Source organism: Drosophila kikkawai, chromosome 2L (genome assembly GCF_030179895.1).
Source record: "Drosophila kikkawai strain 14028-0561.14 chromosome 2L, DkikHiC1v2, whole genome shotgun sequence".
Lineage (NCBI taxonomy): Eukaryota > Metazoa > Arthropoda > Insecta > Diptera > Drosophilidae > Drosophila > Drosophila kikkawai.
In genome coordinates, this window is record NC_091728.1 from 14,491,133 (window position 1) to 14,512,945 (window position 21,813).

General features: G+C 42.7%; 1 protein-coding gene across 2 annotated transcripts; it reads left to right on the forward strand.

The window, feature by feature from the left end:
• Positions 1-2,694: 2,694 nt before the first annotated feature.
• On the forward strand, positions 2,695-21,341 carry vkg (Collagen alpha-1(IV) chain viking). 2 transcript variants are annotated; one of them, XM_017183117.3, is made up of 9 exons: positions 2,695-2,825; positions 2,943-3,148; positions 14,809-14,991; positions 15,046-15,090; positions 15,160-17,770; positions 17,841-19,758; positions 19,825-19,939; positions 19,996-20,219; positions 20,283-21,341. In XM_017183117.3, the coding sequence occupies exons 2-9, from the start codon at positions 3,059-3,061 to the stop codon at positions 20,977-20,979; spliced, it is 5,883 nt and encodes a 1,960-aa protein (XP_017038606.1). In that variant the 5' UTR covers positions 2,695-2,825; positions 2,943-3,058; the 3' UTR covers positions 20,980-21,341. The 2 variants fall into 2 exon arrangements, with proteins under 2 accessions (XP_017038606.1, XP_070139294.1); XM_070283193.1 differs by lacking the exons at positions 2,695-2,825; positions 2,943-3,148 and having other exon boundaries at positions 14,660-14,991.
• Positions 21,342-21,813: the final 472 nt, after the last annotated feature.

Consider the following 21,813-nt stretch of genomic DNA (forward strand, 5'->3'; position numbering starts at 1 on the left):
AAAGCCAAATGCCGAGACCCGAATGGGCCTGCCGAAGTTCGCCGAGTGCTACCCGAATGATCGTTGGCACTTCGGCTCACGTACGCTGTCCGTGTCGACTGTGTCTGATGTGGGTGCGAGTGTGTGTGTGTGTGTGGGGGGGGGGGGGAGATGGGAGGCAGCATGGGCATGTGGAACGGATGGAGATTGAGCTGGAGCGCGAGTATGTAGCAACAACATTAATCCAAGCAGCTAACATAGTCGCAATGAATGAAACTTGGCGATAAGTATGGATCTAAGTAAGTCGCTGATGCTATAAGCGAGTTGATATGCCACATTCCTACCTCCCTCCCCCCTCCCTGGGAGCACCTTCCAGCTTCTAACTAAGTTCCAACGCCCTGCTTTCAGCTCCCAGCTCCATTAGCTGATAGCCCCCGCCCCGAGATCGGGCACAAGCTTCCGTTTTTCGACCGCCCGCCCTGCGCAACCAGACTTTTTCGACATTTTTTCTTACTTTTGGGGTTCTCAGTCTGGGAAATTCCAAGGCTTCGGTTATCAGGCTCCGTTTTAATGGTACTTGTTCTAATTATAAGTTGCCGTTTTTACTTAATAATTATTTTAATCGCAGTCTTTGATTTACAAATATTCGCATTCCTTTATTTCGTAGCTTTAAGTTATTTGTTATCAAAACTGGTTTTGTAAGTTAATTAAAGATTTATTTTAAAATTTATTTTTAGCATATAGAATACTGTAGGTTTTTAATGTTTAGTTTTACTACTTACCTTTCAAAAATTATACATAGATTACTTCAAAGTTAAATAATTAAAGATTTAAGGTGACAAAATAAACTTTTGTATTCTACTTAAAAAATAAATGCTTACAAACTGAAAAATGCTTTTAAAAGTAGGCAATGCTTTAAGCAAACTAAAAGTCAGGTTCTTTTATTGTCGGGACACATCTTTTTAAAGAAATAATACTATAAAAGGTTTACGTATTTTTTACAATTACCAGGAATAAAAAATATTAAACAAAACAAAATGTAATTCAAAGCTAAAAACCTTCACATTTAAAATTAACAACATTATTTTATAAATATTATATAAAACAAATATTTAATAATTCTGTTTAGGAAGAGTAAATTACTTAAAGAAAATAGTTTTATTTAATACAAAATTGAATATTAAAATATATTGCGAAAGAGTTTTTGTGTTTTAATGCCTAAAAATGTATTATTTCTAAAAAGGATCTAATAAATATATCCCATTTAATAGTAAACACTCTAAATCCTATTCCAAAAGCAAGTAAAAACTCATTTAAAAATTTCCTTGTTTCCGCTTAAGAAATAACTCAGACTAAGAAAATATATAAACTTCCTATGATTACCCCCCAGCCTGACCATGGCTGAACCATTTTCCTTTTCTTAATCTCTGCAGCTTCCTAGATCAATTGGGGCCATTGGGCCATATCCGACTTCCCCATACCCTCTGGCCAAATAGAACACTTCCCCAAGTAGGGCAAGCAACCATAAAACAAAGGCCTTGATTACGGAACTTAGTATCAACGGGGAATTTCAAAACTATGTACTATGTGTGACCCCAAAACCTAAAACCTCAAGCTCGAATTTCGAAAGGTTCTATTTTTGTAATTCTGCGTAGAAATTAATTGAAAAACTCGAAGTCAAGCCAAGCTTGGATTCATGCTGAGATTTTTCTAACAGGAAATACGCAGCCATATCCCTCTTATCAGCAACGCTTATGCCATATACTAAATGAAAAAGCCTTAACCTAATCACGAGAGTCGCAACGACAAACAAGCGAACATCGAATTATTTTTTATGAGAGGTTATTGAGACTGGAATATACCTAAAAAGTATGGTTTTGAAACACGAAAAGAAATAGTGAGAATGTCTTGAGAACATTATAATATTTAAGAGTTTGTGGTAAGAGTTATTACTTAACATCTGAACAAAATTAATAAAAGATTATTTGGAAACTTAAAATAGAAATAATATGTTTTTAAGGAGGATGATAATTATAGTAATTAAAATAATATTTATAGGGTATTGTTTAGAAAACTATTAAAATAAGTAACATCTTTTTAAAGGGGATATAATGTTCAGGCATTTAGAATTAAATTCCGCATTTTATAAAAAATAAAAACTCTTGCTTTGATGCTAAGAAAACAAATTTCAAAAATAAAAAAATATTAATATTTATAATTTTAAATATATATGTTTACAAAACCCTTTAAAATTTTATTTTTTAGTAATAGTTTTTATTTTGTAATTTATCTCCATCGATTTATCGATCTATAGTAAATGTATTTATAAACGTTATACTTGAGACATTTTATAACTTAGCAGGGTTTTCAAATAGTTTCCCTGTCAAAACTAATAATATCTAATGGATTTCTAATTTCTGTTACCTCCAACCCACAATATACCCCAAACCAAAAGTGTTCGAAACGGAACCCAAAATGGGAAGTATAGGAGTCTTGGAAGAACAAGTTGCTCGGGTATTGGGTCAGCTTTGTGATTCGGTTAGCTCATTTCCTCGTTTCAAGGCGGCAAAGTGCTAAATTCATAGCCACCATCCGGGCCTCTGTCCCTGGCCTGGGCCCAGCACACCACCACCTTCTCCCCACTCACACCATGACAGCTCCATTATGTCTTAGTGTTAGTGAGCCGAACGGCGATCGGCTGGCCGAGCGCTTGCCGACCGAGCGGGGCACGAATGTGAATTTCTGGTGGGGCTCGTGTTTAGTAACTTTTCGAACGCTTGACGATCTCCACATGTGGGGAGAGTGCTGTGCCCGACGATCGCAGCAGCAGCAAATCAGCGTTTTCTGTTAGTTTCCACTTTCCAGCGTTTAAATCGGTTTTTAAAGCTCATTTTTAAATATTTCAAAAATTATAAATTAAAGTATATGAAAATGCCTTAACTTAATGCTTATTTCGTTCGCAGTTTCGTGTGTGTGTTGACAGAGAGAGAGAGAGAGGGCGAGGTAGAGAGAGACAGAGACGAACGCCACAGTGAGACATAAATAGTTCCTGCGCAGGACTAAAGGAACCGAAAGAACGATGTTACCCAGAGATCTACGGCATCTCTCGGGTCTGCTGGGCGCCGTTTATTTGCTGGCCGGGGTTGTGTCCTTTGCGGAAGGTGCAAAGGTAAGTCAAGGGGTTCACTTTAATCCTAACAAATTTTATCATTTAAATCGTAAAAAGAACAAGAATAATATTTCCCTTTGTTAGAAATTTTTAAAACATTTATTTCTTAAGAAAATAATTCTAAGTTGTGTTTACTAAAGTGCTTTTCAAACTGTAGACTCCGAAAAAATTATTCCAAGTGCTGCTCAAACTGCAAAAGTAAAAATTAATATTTTTCTTCTCACATATTTATACATCTTAAACATTTTTAAGTGTTTAAAAAATTTTCATAAAAATTAGCTTCCTATCCAATGCTTCTCAAACCGTCTCCCTCGATTTTAGCCTGCACTCACAAAAAAAAATATATATATATCAAATACTATAATAAACAACTAAAATTAGGTCAGCAGCCAAGCTCAGCTCTTAATCATCTTCTCGACAGCAACATCAGCAGTAGCAGCAAGTGTTATTGTTATTCTTGAATAATATTGCACTCTTTCCATTCAAAGCAGCTTCCGGCATAGTTGCAACTCTTTTGCCTTTCCAAAGGGAGATAATCGATGGGGTCTCGAGACCCCAAGACTCCCTGTCCCTGGGTTCTTTATTCCGTTCCGGGACTGGTGGGTTCATTGGAGTCCAGCGACGTTTCGGGGACGGATTATGTCATTCAAATTTATTTTGGCAACTTATGCTTATTTTCGAGTAGGGTAAAGGTGATAGCCTTTCGTGATAACCGAAACCATGATAACCCCGTAATCAAGAGGATTTGTTTTAGCATTTCAACAGATTTGCCATTGAACGTTTCCGGTTGGCAATTCAAATTTTAATTTGATAATTATTTTGATTACATTTAATTAACATTTAATCCTCATCATTGTTTAAAGGCCATTTTTGGTAAAGAAATTATCTCCTACAAGAGCTTAGTGCAGGCAGGGTTTTTATTGAGTTTTCAAGATTATTTATAGAGCTTGAAGGCTTTTATAAATTTAAATTTGATTACTTTAATTTATAAATTTAAGTTGTTAACTCTTAATTCAAAAGTGAACATTTTTAAGTTATAGTTGCTGACTTTTTGGGTTTAAAAATCAAAAGAAAAGACTTTCATTGCGGAAAAGCTAAATCTAAACAAAGAAAACTCAAGCAAAAATGATCGAAAATATATATTTCAACTTTTCAGAGTTCAAATTACTTTTTTTTTATATTTATTGATTTATTTTTTTATAAATAAAAAGCCTTTCTTTATTAGAACAACCCTTGCCTTTGAGCCAGCTCAGAAAAGTATGCAACAGTTTTTGCCACACTCAAATGTTTGCCCAATTTCAACCAAAAACTTTAATTAAACCCAATTATTACCTTTTTTTAACATTAACTTACTTATTTTTTGAAAACTTTATGATGATGCTATTTTGGCTGGAATTTCGTAAGTTGGGAAAATAGAGCACACGCCAGCGATGGCGACAACGGCGGCGCCTACTTTTTGATGGCATTCGCCGAGCTTATCAGGCTCCGAGCCGCTGCTGCTGCTGCTGCTGCCCGCTGATCCTCCACACATTTAATTAGACCTATTTGCTATTGCTATTGCTATGTTGGCGGCATTGACGCCATATTGATAGCATGTTCCGCTGATTGCGACATGAATTCAACTAGATTTCAATTCAAATTCAGAAAATAGAACCGAACGCAAGTGTCGCCAGGGGCTATCTCGGCATGGCCTGACTTTTGGCTTTACTTACGGATCGGCGGCATGGAGTGGATCGGTCGGAATGGTAGTGATTTCCACAATTTTCACAATTTCTGTGTCGCGCATTTTCGCAGCGATCTTCGCTCTTTGCCGCCGCCACACTCACGTGTTTGGCATCATAAAACGCCAAAGCTCGTTTGACAACTTTGGTAATTCGACCCCCCAGTCTTTTTCGCACTCGGTTACGTGGTCAATGCCAGGGTGCTGTGGTCCCCAACTCCGATACCAAAGTGAGAGCTCCCGCTTCTGGTGGGGGTTTGGTGGGTTAACCCGGGGATCTAAGAGCTGTTCGCTGGCAGATCCACAGAAACCGCAAGGCTCTAAAAACTTGATTTCAGTTGCTACTGTTGTTTGAGATACTCTAACGAGGAACAGGGTTTAGGTAAAGTCTATGAAAGGGTCTTGTTTGTAAAATATGGCTAACATGCATGAATATAGTTCTTATTTTCTGATTGAAATTCAAAGAAGAGACATTATTCTATTATTTTTATTCGTAAACCTAGGTATGAATGGTATTTACCATAAAATCATTAAACTAACTTCTTTAAAATGATTTTTGCTTAATATAAAACTTAATAACAGGAACAAAATACTCCAATTTTATTTTTCGGACATTTAAATATAATTTAATTATTTATAATTATATATTTAAAATTATATATTTCAGTTTCTGTAGAGAAAGATGATTTCTCGAAGTTTCTCTTAGAATATTTACATTTTAAGAAATCTTAATACTATTTTTTTATGTATTAAGATTTCTTTAAATATGTATATTCATTTATTAGTGCTTTGGGAAGCGGAAATTTGTATACCCTTGCAGTTTGCCATAGGAATCATGTCATCAAAATGAAACTATAATTTGTATTAATGATCGTGTATATTTAATCAGAGGTAAAAGGGGATTTACATTTTCCAAATGAATTTATTTGTGATAAGCAAGTGACTCAAAGAAATTGCAAGCCATGCAAAATATTATATTATACAATGTATAAAGCTTATTAATAATAGGAAGTGAATGAATGAAATGGTATCAAAATTACTTCCTTTTGCGACATACTGACATGAAATCATCATAAAAGTGCATATATTATAAAATAAAGATAAGTAATTACTAATTACGTATCAACATTTCCGGCAACATTTTTCTATGACTAAAAATGTTAATATAATTTATGGTATAATTTAAATTTTAGTATATGCAAATTGTGATTAATATAAAACTAAATTAAACCTAAAGAGTATTTCAAACAGTTGCCAAACAGTTAACGGATTTCATTCAGTGCTTGTCAAACCCCTCACGCAATGAGTTTTGCAAGCAGTCAACCAACCTTCAGTTTATTGATTTCCTTTTCCGTTCTGCGAAATAACAAAAGAGAGGCGCATTTAAGAGCAGCTTCAATGGAAGAGAGCCAAGTGCATGTGTAGTGGTAACAAAATCAGAGAGTGAGCGAGATTCATTTCTCGACTGCAGCTGAAACCACGATCCCTGGTCCATTCTATGAATGAATTTTGATAAATGGTCTTTATCAGCAGCGACTGTGCTCGTTCGGCCTCACCACCCCAATATATGTACATATTCCCCTCCCTCCCCCCTGCACTTGCCCCCTGAATGGCTATATATGGAAAGTGTGTGTGCAAGTGTGCGACTGAGTGCCGATCGATGCCGACAATTAGCAGCTCAAGTGATCGGTGAAGGGTTCTCTTAGAGACAGAGAGGGAGAAAGAGAGAGAGCGGAAGAGGGGGGTTTGGGGTTGCGGCAATCTTTTGACGTTCTGCAACATTTCAAATTGGAATTAAAACTCGCTCCCTGTTGTTTGTTGTTGTTGCCGCCTGCTAAATGCGAGCACGGCTTCTGCTTAGGAACTTTCCTTGTGCACTGAGATAAAAGTCTTAGTGAAAAAAATTAGTGGCGGATGAGAAAAAATATAAATGTTGTTTATAGCAATAATATTTATTTTAATAATAATAATATTTATTTTATTAAAAACAAATATTAAAAAACAAATATTATATTTAATATATTTAAATGTAACACTAACGATTTTTTCTTAGAAAATACCTGTAAAAAGATCCTAGTATTCCCAAAACAAGCATTTTTCCAAGAAGAACCTACCTCTTATTTTTCCCAGTGCTCGTTTTCCATTCCCCTTTTGTGGGCCTCAGTTTTCTGTTTATGTGCTGCGATCCTGGGACTGATCTGAACTGACCCGAACCGCTGGCATAAATCACTGACCATTCGGATGGGCCAGACAGAGCGGGGCCAACTTCGGGGGATTCAGTATAGAATATTCAGAATATCCAGAGTATTATTGGGGATTCAAATGGCTGGACCGCCCAGGAACAACAAGAACGGCCAGTACTGTGGGCACAACAATGATCATCATCTCATTGTTGGCACGGCTCGGGCCCTCCTCTTGTGGAAGTTTATTTGCGTGCTTGAGTAGAATTGTTTGGCGAGTTGCATTTCAATTTGACTCAATTATTTATTTATCTGCAACTGAATGCGGAAATTATGCAAAGACGTCTCTCTCTGTCCGAGTGTGTGTGTGTGTGTGTGTGTGTGAGATAGGGACAACATGTCGTATGAGTGATATGGACGAGGGGCCACTTAGTAGTGCAGCCTCTGTAATGAATTTTGTAAATTGAAACGATTATTTATGAGGCAGAGTGCTGCCGAAGGAACACATGAAATTGGGTTATCAGTCATCTGTCTCATAACTGCAGCTCGTTGTTCTCCTTTTTTGTTGTTTCTTTTTTTTTTTTTTGCCTTGTTATCAGCTTTGGCTGGGCTTTCGGAATTGATATTCATATTCATTAGAGCTGTACATACTATATATTTAGACACTATATATAATGTAGACACGCTGCTGAGATTTCAAGCGGCAAACATCTAGCGTCACAGCTAAAAATAAACTGGCTTAATTTGCCCAGAGTCCAGGTCCAGGCAGGCAAGACTTTTGCACAATCGAGTCCAGTTTGTGCCTCTTGATTGCCTAAATTATTTCGCCAACTATTTGAGAAAGTCAATCAATGGGTTAATGATTAGAAAGCGATATATAACAGGACAGAGTTTGATTGGAAATCGATCTATAAATGGTCCATATTTTAATGGAAAGTGGCCAAGAAATTGGATAAAATTATATAAGGTTTATTTAAGGGTTCTTAGGAAGACTTTTATCTTTTGAAATAAAGGAAAGCAATTTTAAAAAATCTCACTAAGTTTTATTTAGCTAAAAAAAGTAGTAGAAATATAGATCCTTGCCAACAATAACCCCACTTAATTTCCTGTATTAATTTATATTCAACGATGTACTTTATAAAAAGCCAAACATCCCAGTAACTTAAGCAGTCACCCAGTATATTTATGAAATGTATAATATAAAATAAATAATACAAAAAACCCAATTTCATCAGCAACAAAATCACAGTTTCCCTTGCAGGTGTTCGCTGTGATTGGCCAGAATTCAATCATTTGGCGCTTCCTTATCGCCAATTTATTGGCACAAACGAAGCCCCGAAGCTATGACAGCTCCCTGTCCATCAATTTCAATGTTAATTTGAGTGCACGGCAATTAGTTATCATCTGTCAGGCTTGTGTCCAAACAATTATACCCCAACGATGCCGTAACCGTGCACATAACTGGCCCAACTGCGATTATTTTGCTAATTTACGACTCCCGAGCGAGTGCGTGGGTGTTCCCAGTGCCCAGTTCCATGATCGCCATGTGCCAGTGCCAGTGCAGATTTCTGCATCATATGTACTCTATATATATGGATATATGCGATGTCAAGCCGTTGAAAATGATGTCATGCTGCAAGTGCGCCGCCTAACGTCCAGATGTGCATCCATTATGCTGCACCTCCCCGCCCGTGGCATGTGGAGGCTTTGCTTTTTCATGTCAATCACACGTTGCTCATATGTTGCCCCATATATGATTTTATATTGCTACCCTGTAGCTCTCTGGGCATGAATCTGGAGCGGTTGTAATCGCAATTGGGTTGGGCCTGGGGCTCTCAATGAAATACTTTTATGCGAGACACTAAAAAATTAATATGTTTGAAGTCCATTGTGGAAGCAACATGCATTCCTGATGCGAATTGGACTTTATTTATGGCGGAATATGTTTAATAATTGTTCTAGCTATATCTAAGTATATTTAGAAATATTTTATTACAAAGAAAACATGTTTAGTGGATGCTTTAAGGCTTTGATATTGGAATAACTTTTAGGGAAACCTAACCGTTATTTTGTGGGTAATTTGTCTTCAAATATACAAATAAAATAATGTGTTTTAAGTACTTTTAAGTACTCCTTTCTTTAAACATCTATGTTTTATTGTAGTATTTTATTTGCTAATCTCTGGAAAAAGTATTATTAACCTGGAGAGGCATCTTTATACCCTTGCAGGGTATTATAATTTCACTCAGAAGTTTGCAACGCAGTGAAGGAGACGTTTCCGACCCTATAAAGTATATATATTCTTGATCAGCATCAACAGGGGAATCTTTCTAGATATGTCAGGAAGAAATCGATTTTTTGGCCATTTTTGCAAAATTGTATAAGGGGTTACATCATTAAAATTTTTGATTTTGATAAAAAATTGAATTTTCAAAATTTTTAAATGAAGTATGCAGATTTATTAACTGTAGAAAATCTTGCACAGAACAGTTTTCCGCTTTAAAATTAATGCTCTTTTGGCCGAGTTATGATATTTTTAATTTAAAAAAAAATCAAGAAGTTTTTTAATATAAAAAATCAGATTTTATAATACAAAATAATATTTTTCCAAGTCAAGGAATCAAGGAATCGACCCCATAAACCATATATATTCTTGATCAGCATTAACATGCGAATATTTCTAGACATTTCCGGAAGAAATAGATTTTTTGGCCATTTTTGCGAAATTTGATAAGGGGTTACATCATTAAAATGAGCAAAAATGGCCAAGAATTTTGATTTCTTAAAACTTTAAATTTGGTATGCAGTTTTTTTAAATTAATAAAAACTAACACAAAACTGCTTTCCGAATCGAAATTAATGCATTTTTGGCTTGGTTATGATATATTTTAATTGTTACCTGCAAGGGTATACAAACTTTGGCTGGCCAAAGTTAGCTTTCTTTCTTGTTTAAGTTGTTTTTTCCCCAATTTTTACTTATCATATTGAGGTCTTCTATATGCTCTGTTTTTTTATTTTTCCTTTTCTTGCTTGCATTGTTGCATGCCGTTTTCCAAACGTTTATGATGCATATTTTACAACTGATTTGTTGTTCTTATTGTGGAAATTCCCACTCCATTCCCTGACTGCAAACATGAAAATGAAAATGTTGTTGATTGATGGCGCGTGTTGTCCGACATGGGCAGCCTTACTATTGGCGAATTGGGTCAATTCTGACGCACAAAAGGATCCTCGATGATTAGAGATACATTTGGAGAAATAATGGATACAAGAACCCTAAAAAATAGTTTTTAAAAATAGATTCTAGCTAGTCTGTAAAGTTGAAGAAAAACTTTTTAAGTAGGACCTTTTTAGTATAATTTTAATATTTAGTTAGAAATTCTAAGCCTAAAGTTAAAGCACTAATTAATACAGAAAACAAAACTTAAGTTAGAGAAGCTTGTCTTCTGTGTTGAAAAGAATCCTGCCTTTTCAACTTTGTCACTTGACAACAAAGAACACACATTGATGGTGTTTTTTCTACAACAGATAACCCCTTTGTCCACCGCCTGAAACTCAACATGAAAGAAACATATTAAAATATACACACACATATTCATATGTTTTTGTATAAAATATAATTTAATGCCAAATTGAAATGGATTAATTACTTTTTTGCTCGCCTTCTTGCGACTTGAAACGCTGTCCAGGCTTATCAGCTGTGATTTATACACTCACTATATATAAGATGACATTCTTATAATAATTATTATTATTCTGTGTTGTTCTTATTTTATTTTTTTGTATGCCACATCCGGGCAGAGGCAGACCAGGCCACCAACTTTGAGATACAGATTAACAGGGCATATGTCTACTTCACACACAGTGGTGGATGCGGAAATAATTTCGAGAGGGGGTTAAGTGATGTTATTGAAAGGATTTTAAGAAGTTTACTTTTTAAAAATATATAGCTTTACCTTAAATTAGGAATAGTTACCCCTAAAGTTCCCCCCTTTGAAGCCCCACCTCTGCCCTTCTCTCACTCTTGATTTTATCCAAGACATTTCGCTGTGCTTTGCATTCCCTGAATAACTACAAAAGTCTGTCTGCAGTTGAAGTTGAAGAAGGTATCGCTTACAGTTCAGCGGAAAGGCATAAACTTAGCACCCCAAAGACTGACATTAGATACTGAGACCTTCAGAACTGAATCTCAGACTCAGAACGTGTGTCGGGCCAATGGACTTGCCTTTTGACGGAGAAATACCAGAATTACCACTTAAGGGTAGAAGAATTCTAAGCACGATTAGCGTGGGCTGGGTGTGCCCAATTGTCGCGCCAGATATATGCCAGATATCTGTATAAACACATATATATATATATCATCTTTGCGGAGGCTTAGCTTTGACCTTAAACTATGTGCAAGTTGCAGGCTGCACGAGCCAGCGGGAACTGGGACAATTGGCTTAAACATGTGTAAATGCGCTTAAGTGCGAGCAACACTGACACACATCGGATTCGAGCGCCGCATATGGATGATATATCTGATATATCAGATGTATGTACATATATGTCTGTGCATAAGGCTTTTCTGACACTATCAGACTTTTACAGTGAAACAAAAGGTGGAATGTGAAAAGGAAAGCAGACAGACATTTTTATTTTCAATACATTTTAAACTGTATACAATGTTGTATCAATATTATCAAGAGACATATTAACCTGAAGTAAAACCTTTAGAAATTAGTTTAATTCAAGCTCAATGAATATTAAAATTAAAGTCAAATGAATCAGAAATATAATTAATATTAATATAAACTTATACTTATGACAACATTTGCATACTTTCTTTCTTTTTTCTTAAATTTTTCATTCGATTTTCCTTCCGTTTTTAGATGGGTTCTAAAACTTTTAAGTTTTAACTTAATTTTTAAATACAATTCTGCAATAAGTATGCTATTTAAACATTTAAGATACCTTACTAAATTGATTATCAAAGCAAACAAAAATATTATTTAACATTTTTAACCTAAATCCTATCACAATTAATGCTTTTTAAACGAGAAGAAAGAGAGAAAGACACCCAACACCTGCAAATACTTAGTTACGGCCAACACGCGTGCCCATTCAGGAATTTTATACTGAATATTTCTTGAATATTCCCAGAGTCACTGCCTCCTTTGCTGACTTGGCACTCAGATTTTTTTTTTGTCTGTGAAAGCAACACGGTGCCAGTGGCAATCAAACACAGTGCACAGTTCAGCTCACCCTTTTTCCCACTCGACGACGCCACTTAGTGTGGTGCGTTGTCTGGCCGTCCCCAAAAAAAAACCAAAAAATAGAAATAAAAATAAAATAAAATAAAAGTGCTGGGGGTATACAGCATATATATATGCATATATGCACAGATATAACCCACTGGCCCAGTGTCAAGTTCAAGGAAATTGCAGTGCTGTCACTTTTCAAATTGTTACCGCAACAATTTCCACTCACTGCCTGCTTATATAGGTTATATTAATATATATTATATATATTTATATATCGCGTTATCTGATCAGTATTCTAGGGTTTCAGTTTGTTTCAATTGATTGAATGAAATTCGATGGTGTTTTTGGGGGTTTCTGTTGCAGCCTTTTCGATTGAAGGAATGTGTGAAACAAAAGACTTGAATGAGACCAAGAACTAATCGAAGTTTCTCAGTGAAATAATTTTTGCATAAACATTTTTCTATAATATTTGATTAACACTGAAGGAAATACTGTTAAAGAGGTATATAAAAATCTTAAAGTCTAAGGTTTCATTGACTTTAAGTTTCTAAGAAGCTTCTTTTGAGAGCTAAACTCTCAACTATAAATTAAGAATAATAGTATATGAAAATATATAAAATACCTATTTCTTTCTGTGCATCTACTCAATATATCCAACATTTTTCACACAGTTGGCTTTCTCATTTTCCAGAAATCGAGTGCAATTGTTTTTTGGATGCACACCTGCACACCACCGTATTTATAGAGGGGGGCGCAGAGGGTAATGGGTCGAATGAATTGGATTTTATTTTCGTATCTACATTTTCTCGGATTTTTCATTTGTTCTTGTTGAAGAAAAAAAAAATGAAATGGGAGGAGCAGCAACAGCATCTTTCGGTTCACCGCAAAGCAAAGAAGTCTTTTTTTTTTGCTTTTTGTAGTTTTTCAGTTTTTTGCTTTCCGTGTTGTTTACTTTTCACGTTCTCGTTTCGGGTTTTTGGATGTGGATATTTGGTTAACAGATGGTTTGATCTCCTTGGGGGCAGTTCAGTTCTGGGAACTTGAGTTTGCCGGGATAGGATGCTATCCGCTCTTGCTGTCATGGGGCTTTGAACTCTGGCCATTAGTCACCTCTAAACCTATATTCTCCAGATCTCTCTTTTTCTATATCTTGGTAAATGAAAAAGCAAAACTTGGCCAAACATTTGACACAAATTTTTTCCACAATTAAACACACACAATTTTCATATAAAAAAAGCAAAAGAAAAGCAAAGATTCCCGGGACACATGCGTGCAACATGTGTGCAGTTTCTTCTTTTTTTTTTAATTTAAATTTTTAGTAGGAACTGTCTCAGAGCACTGAAAATTCGGTAATAAATTTTTGTGAACTTTTAACCAACATGAAATTATGTCAATTCTATTAATAAGAAAATACGAAAAGCTAACTAAGGATGTTTACGTGCTGACATCAATGGGAAAACCGCAAGAAATGTGCCAATAAATAGTACATGCGTGTTCAGAGGTGTTTTTACCTCGAAAGAAATAGATTTCAAAGCGCTTTCATAACTTGAAATTTACCAGATAATCGCACTTTTTAGCGAATTGCATTTTTTTGTTTGTTTACAAAAATGGGGTTAAAAATGCACCGCCCCCCAAGCACTTTCTGCTGCATTTTCCAGCCTCAAAGAAGCATGCTCTATGCTTTCGCACAATTGACTAAGCAAAAGCAAAAAGCAAAAGCAAAAAAGGAAAAAAGTATAGAAGCAAACGGACTCGCATACAAGTTTAGAAGATTATCTCATTGCAAACGGAAGCCGAGCAATTAAAGCCGCTGCATTTTGCACCAACTCGCACTCGCTGCACTCGCCGTTGTATAATTATAATTATTATTGTTGTTGATTTTCCGACTAAGGCGAGATTTCCATTTGCCTCTTTTTATGGCAAAGCATTTCACGAAATCGCCGAGCATAGAAAACTGCCAGTCGAAGGTCAATGGGTTTATGCCAGCTACAAGTTTGTGAGTTTGTTGGAAAATGTTATGAAAAATTATAAATATATTATCAATAATTTAATGCTAGATAGAATGTACACTAAAATATGAATATACATTTAGTAGGTTTAAGGTTTGAAATATCCTTGAATGATTAATTTTTCAAGACCTTTTTCTTTATTTATAATCAAGGATCAATTAAGGCATTTGGCCACACAAATCTAGGCTTGAAGGTTTAAATATTTTCATTAATTAATTATTATTAAGTATTTTATAAATAGTCTAAAAAAATTATTGCATTAAATAAAATATCCCAAAAAAAGTTAAACAAACACTTAAAAAGCATATATAGTATTTTTAAAAGTGCCTGCTATATAAAATAGAATTTCATAACGAATCTAAACTTAAATTGAAACAAATTCCTGGCGACATCTTCGATTGCTCAAATGATAGCTCCAATCAGGGGCAATCAAGACCAGTTCTCGGACCGATTCCTCTACGAAATTCGATTGGTTTCCAACTCAACTGAATACTCCTTCTTCTGGCAGGTCTGCAACACCACGCTATGTGACTGCAAGGGTATCAAGGGTCGCATCGGTGCCATCGGTCCACCCGGAGTTCCCGGCTTGGAGGGACCTGCCGGCGATGTGGGACCATTTGGGCCAGCTGGCTATCTGGGCGAGAAGGGAGATGTCGGCGAGTACGGTGAAGTTGGCGAGAAGGGACATCGCGTAAGTTTTAATAATCCGGAGAAGGTGTTCCAGAACTAACCAATATGTTTACAGGGCGATGTTGGTCTTGTTGGTGAACCCGGATATCCTGGCCCCAGGGTAGGTGACAAGAAAGAAATTATCCAAAAGAGAGAGAGGCTTAATCATCACATCTCTTTTCCCCATTAGGGATTCCCCGGCGAGGATGGCCCAGCGGGACCCCGCGGCATCGATGGCTGTGACGGCAAGCCCGGCCTTTCCGGTCCACCCGGTGCTCCTGGCGAGAACGGAGTGCGCGGTCCGCCTGGTAGGCCGGGTCCGCAGGGTCCACCCGGTGACGCCGGCGAGGGCGGCATCAACTCAAAGGGCACCAAGGGCAGTCGCGGTGACCGCGGTCCCGGCGGCTACGACGGTCCTCCTGGCTTTGAAGGCGATCGCGGACAGAAGGGTGACACTGGATACGCTGGCTTGACCGGCGCCAAGGGAGACCCGGGTCCACAAGGACAAACCGGTGACGTTGGCGAACTGATGGATACGCCGTACCGCTTGCAGGGAACGCCTGGAGAGAAGGGCGACCCGGGCGAAAGTGAGCCAGGAGCACTCACGCGTGATATCTCCCTGAAGGGCTACCAGGGCGATGTGGGTGAGATGGGAGAAGCAGGTATTGACGGCCAACCAGGTGAGCCGGGACCAGTCGGACGTAACGGTCTACCAGGCTCCAGAGGCGATATCGGCGGACCTGGCGAGCGAGGCAAACCTGGAAAGGACGGCGAGCCGGGAGCGGCCGGGGACAAGGGAGCCAAGGGAGCGCCGGGTTACAATGGCCAAGACGGATTGGACGGCAGCCCAGGACAGCGAGGTGAGGACGGATTCGATGGCATGCCCGGCGTCCAAGGACGCCCCGGACCAAAAGGTATCTACGATCCCACGATGAGCAAGTCCCTGCCGGGTCCCGTTGGACCGCAGGGTGAAATTGGACCCCAGGGCTATCCCGGTCAGCCCGGTGTGCCCGGCAAGGCAGGACGTCGCGGTCCACCTGGCCTGCATGGCCAGCCCGGCGATCAAGGATTCAGCGGCAAACGTGGTCCGCCCGGACGCAGTGAGCGCGGCGAAGCCGGCGACTACGGACTGATGGGTGCACCAGGACCCCAGGGACCGGTCGGCGATGCCGGTCCGCCCGGACGCTATGGACTGCGCGGTGATCCCGGCTACAATCTAGTCGGACCCAAGGGAGAGCCTGGCCTGAACGGGTTGCCCGGCAAGGATGGCTATCGCGGTGAGCGCGGAGAGGTGGGCCTGCCCGGTGACAAGGGTCTGCCCGGTGAGGGTTACAACATTGTGGGCCCGCCCGGTTCGCAGGGACCGCCTGGACTTCGTGGCTATCCCGGTGACGACGGTCTGCCCGGCTTCAGAGGTCTGCACGGTGACAAGGGATTGCGCGGCGATGACTGCGGCATCTGCCACGCTGGACCCCGAGGACCACGAGGACAGGAGGGCGACACCGGCTATCCGGGCGCCCATGGAAATCGTGGTCTGATCGGCCTAACCGGAGCGCGCGGTCCTCAGGGCATGCAGGGCAAGCCCGGAAAGACTGGCTTCAAGGGTATCCGCGGATCACCCGGTATTCCCGGTGAGACGGGAGTCCCCGGCCGGAAGGGTGTAGCGGGAAAGGTCATTGTCATTGGCAGTCAAAAGGAAGCGGAACAGGGCGACGAAGGCGAACGCGGACTTCGCGGATCCCAAGGTGATGAAGGTGTGAGGGGTGCCAATGGCGTAGACGGATTGCAGGGCCTTCGCGGAGAGCAGGGTCTGCGCGGTGACTACGGTGACAGCGGTCGCCCTGGAATCGATGGACGCCCAGGTCGTCAGGGCCGCGATGGAAAGCCTGGCCAGAACCCAACCACGCCCAAGATCTACTTGGTGGGCGTACCCGGCTACAATGGACGCAAGGGAGAGCGCGGAGATGTCGGAGATACCGGATTGAAGGGCGAAAAGGGTAACATGCATCCCGGCCAAATTATCACCAACAGAGGTGACCTCGGTGACAAAGGCTATCAGGGCGAGTCTGGCGACAAAGGACAAAAGGGTTTCCAAGGCCAATTCGGACTTCCTGGCGATATCGGTGACGAGGGACCGGCTGGTGAATCAATGCAGGGACCAGAAGGTCTCAAGGGTTATCCGGGAATTACCGGTGACTACGGACTGCACGGTGCCCCCGGTTTACCCGGTCTGGATGGCCAGGCTGGTGCTGACGGCTTTGTCGGGCTGAAGGGACAACGCGGTGAGCCTGGACAATCGGTCATTCCCGGTGACATTGGAGTTCCCGGACGTCCCGGTATTAAGGGATTCTACGGTGATGCCGGCGAAACGGGCCCATATGGACCGCCTGGCCTCACTGGCGTCAAGGGAGCCAAGGGAGAGATGGGACCTTATGGAGCAAGCGGACTGACCGGACTGCCCGGCAACAAGGGTCAGCGCGGTGATTATGTGATGGGTCCACCAGGACCACAGGGTGAACCCGGACGCAACGGACGCCTGGCCCCGCACGGCCTCAAGGGCCAGAAGGGAGAGGTGGGTTGGCAGGGACAGAATGGCCAGAACGGCGTCAAGGGCAGCATCGGCTACACCGGCCCTCGTGGTGCTCTCGGCAATCCCGGACCCCAGGGCATCCCGGGCAGTCCCGGCATTGGTGGTCTTCCCGGCATGATTGGCGACATGGGCGATCGCGGTGATATCGGCGCAGATGGACGACCCGGTGACATTGGTCCTCGTGGTGCCGTCGGTGAATTTGGACTTAAGGGTGAGTACCAGTTTTACTACATCATCCTTGATCCTACTCAATCCCTAACCTCTTTACTTCCTAATTCCAGGAATCGCTGGTGACGAAGGACCTTATGGATATCCCGGTGCCAATGGACTTCCAGGACGCAAGGGCGAGCAGGGAGATCGCGGTTTCCCCGGTCGGACTGGCATCAAGGGCTCGGCAGCCTACAGTGGCATCAAGGGCGACGATGGAGAGCCCGGTTGGACGGGACCGCCCGGCTATAAGGGTGCCCCCGGTCCCAAGGGACAGCGTGGTCTTACCGGTGATTCGCCGATTGCCTTTGAAGGCCCCATGGGACGGAAGGGAGAGCCCGGCAATCCGGGAATAAACGGAATCCCCGGACGTTACGGCCTGAAGGGACAGCGTGGTGAGCGTGGTCTCACCGGACAAGCGGGTGAGCCAGGTGCCCCTGGTGCCCAAGGCTTGGACGGCTATCGTGGACGCAACGGCGCTCCTGGTCTCAAGGGCGCCATCGGAGAGGTCGGCCCAAATGGACCCGATGGCCTGCAGGGCCAGAAAGGCGACGAAGGCTTCCCCGGCTTGATGGGACAGAATGGTGACCAGGGACCACAGGGTCCTTTCGGTGAGCAGGGCATTCAAGGTGTTCAGGGAGACGAAGGTGAAATCGGTTATCCTGGACGCGTGGAGAACCTGGGAGATCGCTACCTCTACCGCGGCTTCCCCGGCGAGCAGGGCATCGTGGGCGAACGCGGCGAGAAGGGCGAAATGGGCCAGATTGGCTTCATTGGACTACCTGGCTCCAAGGGCGAACAGGGAGACATTGGCTATGCCGGACAAGCCGGTTACGATGGCATCCCCGGCGCCAAGGGCTTGCAGGGCGACATTGGACCGCGAGGTCTTCCCGGCTTCACGGGAGCAGCAGAGCGTGGAGCAGAAGGTGACGCCGGCTACGATGGACGCCAGGGTCGACCAGGACGCAGGGGCCAAAAGGGAGCTCCCGGTGAGCAGGGAGAGTACGGAGCCAATGGCATAATTGGACATCGCGGACCCGAGATTCAGGGCCGACCTGGAGATCAAGGAGATGTGGGCTACCCAGGAGCCCCAGGACGCAACGGATTGCACGGCCTGGCAGGAGCAAAGGGAGAGCAGGGCGACCAGGGTCGTCAGGGAGAGCAGGGAGAGGTTGGCTTCGCTATCTGGGGCATGCAGGGCGACATCGGCGATCTTGGCCTCCAAGGTGCTCCCGGCAGGGATGGCGCCAAGGGTGAGCAGGGCTATCCCGGTCGTCCTGGCCAGTATGGCCGAGTGGGCCCCCCTGGACCAAGAGGACCCACTGGCGACGCCGGCTGGAGCGGCATCGACGGCATGGACGGACTTTACGGCGAAAAGGGTCAGCCGGGAGAGTCATACTCCTACTCTATGGCCCGACCAGGAGATCGCGGTGAACCCGGCCTCGATGGCTTCAAGGGTCAGGAGGGCGATGCCGGACTACCAGGACTCGATGGACTCATGGGTATTCGTGGTGCCACCGGCTATCGCGGTGACCAAGGTGAGGTTGGCTATTCCGGTGCGGACGGTCCTCAAGGACCACGCGGTGACATCGGTCCCATCGGTCTGACGGGTATTCCCGGCCTTCGTGGTCTGCCCGGTCCCACCGGTGACCCGGCGCCTCCGCCACCGGCACCCAAGAGCCGCGGCTTCATCTTCGTCCGCCACTCGCAGTCCGTGCAAGTACCCACCTGCCCTGCCAACACGAATATGCTGTGGGAGGGCTACTCCCTGTCTGGCAACATAGCCTCTGCCCGAACGGCTGGCCAGGATCTGGGACAGTCCGGCTCCTGCCTGATGCGATTCACCACCATGCCGTACATGATGTGCGACCTGAACAATGTCTGCAACTATGCCCAAAACAATGACGACAGTCTGTGGCTATCCACCGACGAGCCCATGCCTATGACCATGACGCCCATCCAGTCCAGGGATCTCATGAAGTACATCTCGCGGTAAGTGGAAGAAAGGGAGTCTAAGAGTGTATTCCCTAGGTTTTAATTTCTGTTTATAAATTTTAGTTGCGTGGTGTGCGAGACCTCGACTAGAGTCATTGCCCTCCACTCTCAATCCATGTCCATTCCGAACTGTCCCGGCGGCTGGGAGGAGATGTGGACCGGCTTCAGTTACTACATGGTAAGCTAGTTTAGGAGGAGCAGGAGAATCCCTTATTGATGCCATATTTATTGCAGACCACTTTGGATAATACAGGAGGCGTGGGACAGAACCTCGTCTCGCCTGGCTCCTGTCTGGAGCAGTTCCGTGGCCAGCCGGTGATCGAGTGCCATGGCCATGGACGCTGCAACTACTACGATGCCTTGGCTTCATTCTGGCTAACCGTTATTGAGGAGCAGGAGATGTGGTCCCAGCCGCGCCAGCAGACTCTCAAGACCGACCCGACCAGCAAGATCAGCAGGTGGGTTTCAGCCTGGACTCTGGTATAATTGGTTTATAAACGTAACCTGTATTACCCTTCCAGATGCACAGTTTGCCGTCGACGTGGTGATGCCTTTGTGGCCCGCACTCTGTCCACCGCTTCCTCGTCTTGGTCCTCGGGTTCGAGTTCCGGCTCGGACTCTAGGAATCCCACGGGCGGCGCTTCGAGGTGGTCTTCGGGCTCGGGTTCAGGATCTGATTCAGGCTCTGGCAGGTCATCTTGGTCATCGGGTTCCAGTGCAGGACAACCGGGATCCAGCTCTAGCTGGAGCTCAGGCTCTAGCCAAGGACAACCAGGAGCTGGCTCAAGCTGGAACTCAGGCTCGAGACAAGGGCAACCAGGAGCCGGCTCTAGCTGGTCCTCAGGATCCAATGCAGGACAACCCCGTGATGGCTCTAGCTGGTCTTCGGGATCCAGTGGAATTCCCAGAACTAACGCAGGCTGGAATACGGGCAACTCTAGGAGTAACCCCGGTTGGCAATCTAATGCTGGCGGCTCCAATCCCGCCAGCTGGTCATCGAGCTCCAGCTGGGGCAGCGATCCGCGCAATACCGCCGCCGGTGGATACCAACGGACCAACGAAGCTCCCCGACAGCCGTACTCGCCGGCTCCATCCAACTACTTGAACGGAAGGTACCAACAGCGCCGCCCGGGCAACGTGCCCCAGAGCTACAGCGAGTACTCACGCGACCCGCGCCAATACCGTCGGCGCACGCGCGAGGACACCACCGCACCCTAGACTCCCCACTAAGTAGCAGTTAAATCTTTGTCTTAAGTATATTGCTATCCTATCGCGATAACGATAACGATCCAAAAACAAAAACCAAACACTGAACAGTGCCATTTTCTGTGTAGAAGTAATCTAATTACGTGGACACCAAGCACCACACACTCACCAATAACACACCCAAACCAAGTGTCAAACGAAAAAAGGATTCAAATAATAATGGGGGCGAATGGAGTATACGTATCCACACTGCCTGCTCTACAAAGCAAGTCTTCAGCTCCTATTGTTGGGATTAAATTGTAAATGTAACACAAAACCAAAAACCAAACCCAGTTTTTTGATAAATAAAATTTACACAACATAAAACCAATGCATACGAAAAAGGCTTTGAATGCGATTAAAGGAAGGTGTTACCATAATTATCAATTTTATACAGTAAGAGAAGAGTCTTTTGGACCCTTAAAAAAATATACATCAACAGCTAATCCATCTAGATATGTCCAATTTCTGGTTTTTACCATCTAATCTACTCTGAGTAGATCTGGAAAAATTAATAGAAAATATCACTCAGCTGTCATGGGGAACACGACAAAACATATGAAAGAATCAGTATACCACCATGATTTTATAAATTCGGCCTTATTAAAATCTAAAAGTTCACAACTCTTTAGGCATTCTTACAACTTATAAAGATTTGTATACCCTTGAAAGGATTGAAAGGATTTATTAACCTAATAATAAATGGAACAGAAAATCTTACTGAACTGAAGTTTTCATTTAACTTCTTTTCTCGCCTCTTTGATTTCTCTCGAGGTAAATAAAAGAATATATATAAACAAATATTTA

Excerpts from the sequence above, each read along its gene's own strand:
- vkg (XM_070283193.1), top strand. The coding sequence starts at position 14,707 with ATGATAGCTCCAATCAGGGGCAATCAAGACCAGTTCTCGGACCGATTC. Across the intron at positions 15,091-15,159 it reads CCGGATATCCTGGCCCCAGG|GGATTCCCCGGCGAGGATGG; the intron begins GTAGGTGACAAG and ends TTTCCCCATTAG. Across the intron at positions 20,220-20,282 it reads CCGACCAGCAAGATCAGCAG|ATGCACAGTTTGCCGTCGAC; the intron begins GTGGGTTTCAGC and ends TTACCCTTCCAG.